This window comes from Lactuca serriola, chromosome 1 (assembly GCF_051521515.1).
Source record: "Lactuca serriola cultivar US96UC23 chromosome 1, Lser_US96UC23_V15, whole genome shotgun sequence".
NCBI classification, from domain to species: Eukaryota; Viridiplantae; Streptophyta; class Magnoliopsida; order Asterales; family Asteraceae; genus Lactuca; species Lactuca serriola.
The window spans coordinates 29,832,528-29,844,439 of record NC_136408.1 but is presented as its reverse complement, the minus strand read 5'-3'; the positions used below and the strand labels follow the sequence as shown (position 1 = coordinate 29,844,439).

General features: G+C 33.3%; 2 protein-coding genes across 2 annotated transcripts; both read right to left on the bottom strand.

Annotated features, from left to right (window-relative positions):
- Window positions 1-350: 350 nt before the first annotated feature.
- On the bottom strand, window positions 351-3,153 carry LOC145079752 (metal transporter Nramp3.2-like). Its single transcript, XM_079023127.1, has 4 exons — window positions 2,374-3,153; window positions 1,858-1,994; window positions 1,128-1,780; window positions 351-1,035 (listed from the first exon to the last, which is right to left on the bottom strand). The coding sequence occupies exons 1-4, from the start codon at window positions 3,003-3,005 to the stop codon at window positions 811-813; spliced, it is 1,647 nt and encodes a 548-aa protein (XP_078879253.1). The 5' UTR covers window positions 3,006-3,153; the 3' UTR covers window positions 351-810.
- Window positions 3,154-8,180: 5,027 nt separating this feature from the next.
- Window positions 8,181-10,614, bottom strand: LOC145079736 (cytochrome P450 81Q32-like). Its single transcript, XM_079023126.1, has 2 exons — window positions 9,585-10,614; window positions 8,181-9,011 (listed from the first exon to the last, which is right to left on the bottom strand). Exons 1-2 carry the CDS (start codon window positions 10,494-10,496, stop codon window positions 8,391-8,393), a joined length of 1,533 nt encoding a protein of 510 aa, XP_078879252.1. The 5' UTR covers window positions 10,497-10,614; the 3' UTR covers window positions 8,181-8,390.
- Window positions 10,615-11,912: the final 1,298 nt, after the last annotated feature.

The following is an 11,912-nucleotide window of genomic DNA, read 5'->3' as shown; positions in this document are numbered from 1 at the left end:
AGAATTCATCATTTCAAGTTTGCTATAGACAAAAACCACAAAAATCGTCATTTCAAGTTGAGTATAGCCAAAAAAAATGTCAAACCATTAGGACCAAAACGGTACAAGGTATCCCAAATTAGATCACTAACATATCACCAAATCTTTTTGAACTAAAACTACATAATTTTAACAACCACATGGACATTTTTACAATTTTTATTTTATTTTATTTTATTTTATTTCAACATGATTATTGTAGTTTAATTTATTAAAGTTATTAAATAAAAGATCATTTGTATTTGTTATTTATCACGTATAAACATAAAGGTAAAACAAAATCCAATGTTATATAATAACTCAATAACATCTAGATCAACTTAAATCATGTATATAATCAACAAATCAAATCTTGACACAACCCATGCAAATTTAAGGTGCTTTGAAACATATTCAACACAACAAAATACTCAAACCTACCAAAATGTTCATATCTACTTTGTGTTCGCTAAAATTTTACTTACACTACCAAAAAAACCCACTGCTTCCACAAGTTTTCCCCATTCTACACAAATCAAATACAAATATAACAAAGCTTTTCAAGACACTTACTTGGTCAATGGTTATTCTATAAACAGTCAATACTATCTTCTCATTTCTTGTTGTATAAACTTCAATCAATACCCATCATGTTGTTAACAGCCCATTGATGCGAATGAAGATTGTTATAGAAAAATGGATTAACATTTCTAAAAACACCAATCTTCGATTTGGAAAAAGGTCAATAGTCAATGGGGTTATATGGCACACAAGAAGATTAAGCCATGGTGTTTATTTTCCAATATAGGCATACCCTTTATTGAGTAAGTGGCTAAACAATATAGAAGGTAGACAATCTCCATGATTTATGAGATATAATATAAATACCAAATACGCCCCCATACATGTCATGGCCAAAAATCCAAACAAGAACCCGTTGACCTCAGCCACAAAAAAGTCAAGCAAAAGGTACCCATTGATCACCATCACTAAAGCAGCTACACTCCATGCAATTCTCTGATTCATATTCAAGAAAAATATATATATAATCCCATATTCTCATTTATGTATTTAAGATATAAAAACAGTTAAGAGAATCATCATAATACCTCTAAAGTAGGTCCAATTTTGAAGACACCCATGATTTCCTCTTTGGACACCAAGGTCAAAAGTGGAATAAGAGCAAAAGGGATCTGAATAGACTGAAGAACATTAAGCCATTCATTCAGCACATCAAGTGAAGCTTCTGATTTGTTGAAAACAAGAGCTACAATCATAGTTGGAACAATTGCACAACTTCTAGTTATCAAAGCCCTCAACCATTTCTTCAAACGAAGGTTAAGAAATCCACCCATGATAAATTGACCAGCATAAGTACCTGTGATTGTACTACTTTGTCCAGCTGCTAATAACCCAATTCCCCAAATATACAAAACTGGCATAAACCCTCCTCCATATTTCTTTTCAAGATATTGTCCAGCATTCACAAGCCCTATACTATCAGCTTGTTTAGTTCCATAAAACCCTTTAGCAAATACAGTAGTCACAAATAGATTGATCATGAAAGAAACCAAAAGGGCAGCAGATGACTCGATTGTGTAGTAATTGATTGCTTCTTGTACTCTTCCTTTCTTTTTTGGGTCGATTTTTCTTGATTGGACTAAAGCAGAATGGAGGAATACATTGTGAGGCATTATGACACATCCTACTACTCCAACTGCTTGTCTAATTGTTCTTGAGCTGAGTTTTGGAACCAAAAGACCTGTGATTGATGGGGTATAAAGATGAGTGATTTGATTATTATGGTTGGAATGTTAAATATGTTATTAGAAATGTAACCTATTAGAAGTTCTTTTCCACTAGGTTGTGCATCAGCAAACATCCATGCAAATGATAGTCCCATAGTTGAGATGAGAACTGCAAAAACAGCTTCCAAATTCCTCACTCCATAGTTCTCAAGAAGTAAAAACATGAAACTGTTGATGAAGGTGATGGAAATATACAATAGTTAAAACAAGAATCAAGAAGGGGAATTGGTAGATTACAATGAACAGATTCGAAGAGGAGATTGATGGTGAGATTTACATCATATTCATTATATTTTTTCTATGTTCAAGTCATATTCTATTGGGGTTTCAGATGCACATTCTACAGGGTTCTTCTCAGAATCTTAGTTAATCATCAATTTTCCCTTGAAAATGCAATGGATGTATATTCTAAAGCCGAATTATACGATCTAGGAGAGAGAGTAATAGTAAATCTCATAACTTTATAGCAATTCTAATTTCTAGCAGTCTATCTCAATTTTCACATCAAAGAAACAGATGTAAGAATCGGGTTAAGGAGAAAACTAACCAATCAGAAGCAGTGATGATAACTCCAACCCAAATCGGAAGAACCCCATTGCTAAGAATCTGTATAGCAATGGCACTGCCAATCACTTCTTGAATGTCAGCTCCAATTAACGCTACCTCGGCCATGAACCACAACAGCAATCCAGCCCACTTAGGATATTCCTCTCTACAAAGCTCCGCAAGGTGCTTCCCGGTAGCCACCCCAATCCGAGCGGACAACAGCTGGATCAGGAGACCCATACCCGTTGCCCACATCAACAACCACAAAAGAGAGTAACCAGCAATGGCGCCAGCCTGAAGATCCCCCTCTAGGTTTCCCGGATCTAGAAACGCGATGCTCATTAGAAACCCTGGCCCCGTAAATAACCATAGCTTCTTCCACGAGAACGGTGGCGTAGAGTTGCAATCAGCTGAATCAGAATATGAATCCAAGCCGTCTATTATGATCTTTTCTTGAGACTCGTACGCAAAATCTTCGTCATCCGAGGTGCAATTGTTGTTAGGATTGGTGTCGGTAGATAAGGGGAGGGGTGATTTGGAGATTAGTAGGAGGCGTTGATCTTCTTCTTCGCCTTCAGATTTTGACTCCGTATTGAGTTCCTCTTGAGGCGGCGGAGGAGAATCGTGGATCATCTTAAAGATTCGCCGCCGGCGGGAAGAGTTGACGACCGGAGCCTGAAAGATAAGACGTTTATTGTTATTTTTACAAGGAAAAGGAATATAAGATTGATTACGATTAGAGCTCGTTCATGTATGTGTGCGTGTGTGTATATCGTGAGAAACGATACTTCAAACAAAGTTTATTTTATTTTATTCATATTTATAAGAAGATTTAAAGATAAATCATAAAAATTGTAAAGTTCAAAATTAAATTATGATACTGGTCGTATACCATTTCAACTGGGAATTATTCCGGTTTTACGTGGTTCTTTTTGGTAAGATCATATAGGATCATAAGATAATTATTATTATTATTTTTTTAAATTTTAATATTTTTTTATTAGACTAACATCTTACGATATTCTTTTTGAACTCTTTATTATTAAATGATGTATTGTATGTATTTTTATGTTTTAAAATATTATTGTTAAATGAATGATTAATTGATAGATAAAAAATATATTTTTTATGTTTTAAATATTTATGATATAATTTATTTCTTTGATTCAGTTGACCTCAAACTACTTCTATTGTTCTTATAACAACTCTGGGATGGGATTGATATCATAAAATACCTTATGAGTTTTATAAAGGATTATTGTAACTGTAGCCCAATAATGTTTGTATATTGGTTTAAATGGTTTCTCACGGCTTTTTTTTCCGGTTACGAATTCATGTTTTTAGGGTTTAAAAGTTATATTGAAAAAAATGAAGGGGTCACTCGGTGAACCCCTTCCTAATTACCAGGTTTAAAGTTAAAAAATGTCACATTATCAGAAACATCCTTTATCAATTAAGATCTCTCTCTCTCTCTCTCTCTCTCTCTCTCTCTCTCTCTCTCTCTCTCTCTCTCTTTCTCCTTACACGGCCGGAAAGCCCTAATCCCCCATTTCATTCCACTGGTGACTGCCTCTTTACACTTTGTTCCAACACCGCCGCTAATCCACCATCATCTGCCACCAGAATCGTCCACCAGGTTTAAGAAAAAAGATTCCAAATCCAGTTTAGGATTTTAAGCTATCAAATCAGTTAAAATTGTTATACTTTTGTAAAGCTCTTCGAGGGTACATGGAAGATTAACTCATTCGACTCAGTGCCAAATGATTTCCAATATGATATATAGATCAACACTCCTACAAGTGTTCTCCAACGGAAACATATTTTCCTTAGATTAATGGGTCTAAGTTTTGACGAAAACGATCAGATTTTGTGCAATAATGTAGTTGACGATGATGTGGTGATACGGGAAATCGAAATCAAAGATAGAATTATGCAGACTAGTAGAGTTGTGTTAAGAACCCCCATCAAATAAGATGAATACACCACCACCACCATCGCTACTAGAAAAATGGTGAACCACTATTGCTGCCACCTCCTCCAAATGAATTACTAGAAAACTTGACGCCTCTCATGTCGGACAGATCTGCACTGCCTGCTACTATCCTGGACCTCGAAGGTGTGAAAGTTTCATCGTCACAAAGTAAAAGAGTTTGTCTAATTTGACAGATTTAACTAATTCAATAGATTTGTTACTTGAGCTCTGTTATTTCGTCATTTAAATGGTAAATTTGTGTTCACAAATAGAACAAGTATTGAGGGAAATAGATTTGATTTCCAATGGGGTTAATCAAATTGTGGGTTCATAAATTACCTAAAGAACAAACTGGGTGTTTGAAGCGTCCATTTTGTGCATAGAAAATGACCTAAAAGATTGAATTTTGAGGAGGAGAGAGAAGCGAAAAGACAAGCAAGTCACAAATTTAAAGACGATTTTCTTTAATGAACTTCACCCATCCATCCATGAAGTAGTATTTGTCTTTGATTTTAATGTATTTGATACTCCATTCAAAAGCAAATTTGTTCTTGAGAACAATTGTTGCTCTCTTGTTGTTGTCTTTTTCTAAATACTTCTCAGCAAAAGCAAGCATCAATGTCTGCAAAATATGATGGGGCTAATGTCATAAAAACCCTAAAGTTTTCAGGGTTTTTGTCGGTTTTGCCCAAAGTTGAATTTTATGTCCGTTTTTACCCTAACATTTTCCAAAAAAATGTTTGGTTTTACTCTTTTACCGGTGATAACAGGTTACCATTATCTTAACTTCACAAAAAAAATCCTTAAGTTTACAGTTTTTTTACGTTTTTACCCTTAAGTTTATAATTTTTTTTACACTTTTACCCTATGTATTTTTTCTTCATATTATACTTATTCAAGCAGAAAAATCATATTTATATACGAAAAAAAAAGTTAATTAAATATTGTATTTACATTTTTAATGTTATTTCTTTATATATATATATATATATATATATATATATATATATATATGTGTGTGTGTGTGTGTGTGTGTGTATGGGTTTTTTTGTTGGATAAACCATTTAAGATGTAAAAAAACAAATTAATATGTTTTTAAAACTACAAATACGTATTTTTATGTATTTAAAAATATACATATCAATAAAAAAACTTGTTTATTCATAAACATGTTTATATAAGTATATACATATATTTTTAGAAGTGTAAATATGTATTTTGATATATGTTTTTTTAAAGTATAAATATATTTTTAGAAGTATAGATACATATTAATACATAAAAATGTTAAAAACTATATCTATAAAACACATATTCATAATATGTGTAAATATGTATTTTGATATATGTTTTTTTTAAAGTATAAACATAATTTTAGAAGTATAGATACATATTAATACATAAAAATGTTAAAAATTATATCTATAAAACACATATTCATACTTCTAAAAATATTATTTATCTTTTTAACTGGTATAACCATGCAAAAACACACACAAACAAACAAACAAACATATATATATATATATATATATATATATATATATATATATATATATAACATTAAAAAAATATAAATACAATATTTAATTAAATATTTTTTCGTATATAAATACGATTTTTCTGCATTAATATGTATATTATGAAAAAAAATATACTTAGGGTAAAAGTGCAAAAAAGTTTATAAACTTAAGGGTAAAAACGCAAAAAAATGGTAAACTTAAGGGTTTTTTTGCGAATTTAATATAATGGTAACCTGGAAAACTTGTTATCACCGGTAAAAGGGTAAAACCAAACATTTTTTCGAAAATGCTTGGGTAAAAACGGACATAAATTTCAACTTTGGGCAAAACCAACAAAACCCTGAAAACTTGAGGGTTTTTATGAGAAGCAAAAAAAATGGTTTGTGTGTGTGTGATAGGGGTGTTCATGGTTTGATTTAATACCGTGAAACCGGTCAAACCGATTATCGGTTTGGTTTCGTGGTTTGTATTTTTCTTTACGGTTTGGTTTGCGGCTTCAAATTCTCGAAACGGTACTGAACGATTTGGCTTACGGTTTAAAAATTTTCAAGCCATATAAAATCAGACCGGACCGTAGGATATATATATATATATATATATATATATATATATATATATATATATATATGTATAAACTTTTTTATATGTAATTAACAAATTATATATAAAAAAATATGTGTGTTTATTGTATGTAAAATAAATAAGTATGTAATGTGTGTTGTATTACGTAATATGGTAATATGTAAACGAATAAATATGTTATGCGTATGTTTTACAAATGTGTTGTGTTATGTAATATGATAATATGTAAAAGAATAAATATGTTATGTGTACGTTTTATATATGCATATTCTGTTTTATAAGAAGTGTATATATAGTTATATACAGTACATATATGTACTGTGTTTGTTTTATACATGCTTATTAAATATTTGTGTTTATAATATATGAATATCAAATCGTTAGCCACCTCTTAAGTGAACAAAGAAGAAGAGAAGAAGAAAACATGTTACGTGAGTTGTGTAAAAGAACTCACCTCCCACAGCGCCGGCAGAGAAATAACAAAAAGAAGGCAAAGACAATAAAAAGGAGCATTTCTCAGCTTAGAAAAACAAGACAATTGTGCCTTGGGCTAGCAGGCTCCATTGAGACAGTGTTTTCCCTAAAGTGGGTTTGGAGTCTAAGCTAACCTGAGTTAGTGGGCTTTATTGAATGGGCCTATAAATTGAAACTAAACCAAAGCCAAACCGTTAGTAACGATTCGGTTTGATTCCATTTTAAATTTTAACGGTTTGGCTTTGGTTTTTTATATATAAAAACCGTTACTAACTGTTTGGCTTTGGTTTGATATAAAAACCAAAAAAAAAAAACGGATCGTGAACACCCCTACTGTGTGTGTGTGTGTGTGTGAGAGAGAGAGAGAGAGAGAGAGAGAGAAAGAGAGATTGTTGCAGTTGACTAAATAGGAATAATAACTCTTGGCTTATGTGGCAATGATGAGGCGATTCACTACCAACAATGAGTCATTGTTGACGCACCTGCTTAGTTGGCAGTTGACAAGGGAGTGTAACATTCAAAAATTGGTAAATATACAAAATTAACCAGTAAAACACAAGTTCGTACCCTTCAAAACAAATAATAATAATAATAATAATAATAATAATAACAAGTCACGAGACCATTTAAACCAATATATGAAACATTGTTGGGCGATAGTGACAACAACCCTTTTATATATGATTTAATTAAAAATCATTTGAACTTTTATAGGTCATTTTTTTTTAATTTACTAAAGCATATACCTTATATAATGTGTCTTTTTCCGTAATAAATATTATTTTTTTCTTTGAAAGGATTTCTCATTTGTTTTCCGAAAAAAAAACACCAACCTTTTATTATTTATGTTTTTGTAAACACCTTCAACCTTTTTTAAAACCCTCAACTTTTTATTTGTTTTTTTAGAAAAAAAAACTAATAAAAGGGTCAAATAAAAAATATAAAATATTTTTCGAAAAGGAAGATAAAATTTAATCGGAAAAAAATAACATATCCCTGTATAATATGTTCCCAAAAAATGACTTAAACTCATATATAATTGTTTGGTATCACACTGTAAACAAGATTCGCAGATTGAAGAAAATACTAGAAATTTTGTTTTGAATTTCACATGTTAAGCACTCCAAAACCGGGTCCCCTGGGCCTTTAATACATAATAGGCTCCGGCATTGGCCCAATGGTCCAGACAATAAATACATTGACCAAACGTTTGAAAAAAATATATATACATAAAAAGTAGTTGTAATAGTCCTTCAATAGACAATACTATCTCTCCGAGGGAGATCTTCATTAAACTAGTTCCAATGGATACACACATACACTTATGAGAACATGAACTATGATCACATAAACATAGATCAATAAACGTGATCTAGACATAAAATTCACAAATATTTTGTAACTATATAGAAAAACCACAATCATAAACTTGCCTCTGAATAGACAATAGCCAACATGACAATTGACTCACACATTCAACAGCAGCTTCTCCATCTGTAAACGTGGTTTACACTTGGCTACAAGTGGTTCAGCCTTAGGCATGTTGAGCCCAAAACCTTCGGTCATATCAATCATCTTTTCACTCACTCTTTCCCACTCAAAGCATTGAATAAGCAACCCCAAAGTCAACCCAATTACCCGCATTGCCAGCCCTTCCCCAGGACAACTCCTCCTTCCCGACCCAAATGGCATAAACTTAAACCCGTCTCTTGTCCCCTCCAGCCCTTCAAACCTGTCCGGGTCGAATCTTTCCGGGTCGACCCATATATTCGGGTCATGATGTATGGCCCATTGATTGACAAGTAACATTGTGCCACTTGGGATTTTATAGCCACCAACAATACAATCTTCTGATGACTCGTGAGGGACGAGTAGCGGGCCCACCGGATACAATCGTTGGGTCTCGTTTATGATAGAGCGTAGGTAAGGGAGGTTGATTACGTCTGATTCATCAATAAGTCTGTTTGTACCAATGACTGTATCCATCTCGTGTTGTGCCTTTTGTAAAACTTGTGGATTGTTTAGCAAAAGAGACATAACCCATTCCATAGTTCCAGCCGAAGTATCGGTTCCACCCGATAACAGGACCTAATCGATCAATCACCATAATCATTGATTGTATTAGATCCCACATCGAAATTCAAAAGCAAATCATATATATATATATATATATATATATATATATATATATATATATATATATATATATATATATATATATATATATATATATATAATGAAAAATAATTTATAAATTTATTTACACTCTAATTATCACCGAAAGATTTATGAATTATGATACTTGTATTTTAAGGATCTATGATCCTTAAAGTCTTTCCAAGAACATATTTTGATCGATCAATTATTGGGATTATGTTACAATAATCTAAAAATCCATATATATCAAAATATTTAATGCCATGGACACTATCAATAGTTGAATATTGAACAGCCTCCATAACTAAAGTTTTGAATGTCCTCACATGGGTCTCTTATAAAAAAAAGGTATGAATAGTGTGGGATAGAATATTACAACTTCTATGGCTATTTTTTTTATGGTTTGGGATGACTTGAAAAAAATGGTGGGATGGAAAGATAGAGATCCATTTGAAATATTAAACTGAACTCGTAAATTACAGAGTAACAAATGGGAGATATTACCATAAACAAGCCTCTAATCATTTCGTCAGTGTAGTAATTGGGATCTGATTCTTGACGAGATAATAACACTTCAATCATCGTCTTCTTCTTCTTATCTCTCGACTTTCTAAGTTGTTCGATCAAACCTTGAAAAAACACATCCCTCTTTTCCTTCAACGCAAGCAATTTCTTCTCCAGTCCCTTCCCTCCCAAGCAACTCAAAATCGGCAAGTAATCACCAACATTAGCAGCACCAGAAAGCAAAAAACTCTCTTCCAGTATCTCCCTTATCTTTTTCCCTTCTTCCTCCACTTCCGGTGTATCGTCGCCGAAATACCTCTTCCCGGAGATCATCCTCATCATCACATTCAACGTCAGCTCATACAAAACCGACTTCATATCCACCATGGACGAATGAGAAAGCAGTTTCCGTATCAGGATCCTGCCTTCATCGACACGTATATCTTGGAACTCGTTGAGGCGAAGAGTAGAGAGGATCTCATTTGAGGCGATTCGCCGGAAATTACGCCAGGTATCACCGTAGGGCGACCAAACGAGACTGTTGTAGTTGTTGCCTAGGATCTTACCGAATAACATGCGAGGCCGGTTGGCAAAAATGATGTCGTTTTTGGTGAAACATTCTTCGGCTGCAGAAGGGGAGGAGAGCAAGACGACACGGCGGGATCCAAGGCGGAGGAGGAGGATGGGGCCATACTTGGCGGAGATCTTGGCGAAGGTTCTATATACTGGTGGTTTTAAAAGATATAGGTGGCCGATTATGGGGAGGCTAGGGAAAACGGTTGGTGGAAGGTTGGAGAATTTGCGATGGAGATGGAGTGTGAAGAAGTAGGAGGCCAGAAGCAGTAGGAAGGAGATGTACAAGTATGGAACCTCCATTGTTGAAGACTTGAAGCTATTGATGCATGCTTTCATTGAGGATTTGGGTTTTGCTTTTATAGGCCATGCCAGATAAAACCAAGGTTGAGACTTACAAAAAATACCACTTTGGGTTACAAATTACTCAATATTGATTTTTTGAAGTCCACTTGTTTATTACTTGCAATGGTTACAACTTACAAAGTACAAAACTCATTTAAATAAGACCACAAAACGTTCTAGAAAGTAAAACTTCAAATTTCATTAAGAAAATGGACAAATAAGATACAATGATTTCTTTTCTTTTTTCTTTTTGGTTTTTTTTGGTAAATGATGGCAAAATCGTAGCAAACAATATTAATAGCTTAATAAAACATTCATGGTTTAAATACAAGGGGAAATAACTTAAAATGTTAACATTGTTCACTTTAGTCGTTATTATTATTATTATTATTATTATTATTATTATTATTATTATTATTATTATTTGCAAAATACATCATTAAACTTGTTGGCTTTGTTCACATTACATCTTTATGACATGTTGTTCTAGATTTTCGGCATAAAAAAAACACAGAACTTCCAGCAACGTTGACAACTCCGACGAGCTTCCGATCATTTTCTCCAGTGAGCCTACGCTAGCTCACCACTTTGCTGCAATTTTCACTAATCTATTTGACGGTTAATTTTCACTAATCTATTTGATTTTATAAAAATTATAAAGAAATAAATCAACGTCCAATAAATTATATTCTTCTAAACACGTCTCTAACTAAATTCTAGTATATCCCTGAATGAAAATGGAGACATGAACCACGACGACTACCACATTCACCGGGCTCCACCACAAACCGTCGGAAAATTCGAGCCCAACCATACCCCATAACCATAAAGATTTATAAAACTCCACAGATCAAATACATAAAAGCTTAGGCCACTCAAAATAAGAGTCGCATAAACATTTTTAGCACCAGAATTCGCAAAGATTGTAATTAATCAGTACATGTTTTTTGATATTAAAAGGCTCAGGGTTCCCGAAAGTATGTGCATGTTTAACCGACACAGAGTACTCCTATAGTGTTACACCCCTGAACCACGACGGCGGAAACGTCCGAGGGCGGTTGACGTTATTGTGTAGTATCATAACAATTGAATATGAATGAAACATAGCAACCAAACATCATACATTACAATATACCACCATTCATTGTTTTATAAATTGTACTTGTTTATCAATTACACAAAAATAACATAAAGTATTATTGCGCAAAAGGTAGTAAAATAATCCAGATCCAAGGCTCGAGTGCCTGTTCACTGAGACCCTGAGAATACAAGTCGTTTTGAAAAGCGTCAACATAGAATGTTGTCATAAGCATGCTTGTAGGAAAAACTTTGTAATATCTTTTTTTAGGCCTGTCAAATTGGGCCGTCGTGTCGTGTTTTTGTCTGACACGACACGGCACGACAAGGTTT

What these genes read in the sequence shown, in the direction of transcription:
- LOC145079752 (XM_079023127.1), bottom strand. Translation starts at nt 3,005, where the DNA reads ATGATCCACGATTCTCCTCCGCCGCCTCAAGAGGAACTCAATACGGAG. An exon ending in ATCATCACTGCTTCTGATTG is followed by an intron (nt 1,995 to 2,373) that starts GTTAGTTTTCTC and finishes CTTCATCAACAG; the next exon opens with TTTCATGTTTTTACTTCTTG. An exon ending in TGGAAAAGAACTTCTAATAG is followed by an intron (nt 1,781 to 1,857) that starts GTTACATTTCTA and finishes CATCAATCACAG; the next exon opens with GTCTTTTGGTTCCAAAACTC.
- LOC145079736 (XM_079023126.1), bottom strand. Translation starts at nt 10,496, where the DNA reads ATGAAAGCATGCATCAATAGCTTCAAGTCTTCAACAATGGAGGTTCCA. An exon ending in TGATTAGAGGCTTGTTTATG is followed by an intron (nt 9,012 to 9,584) that starts GTAATATCTCCC and finishes TTGATCGATTAG; the next exon opens with GTCCTGTTATCGGGTGGAAC.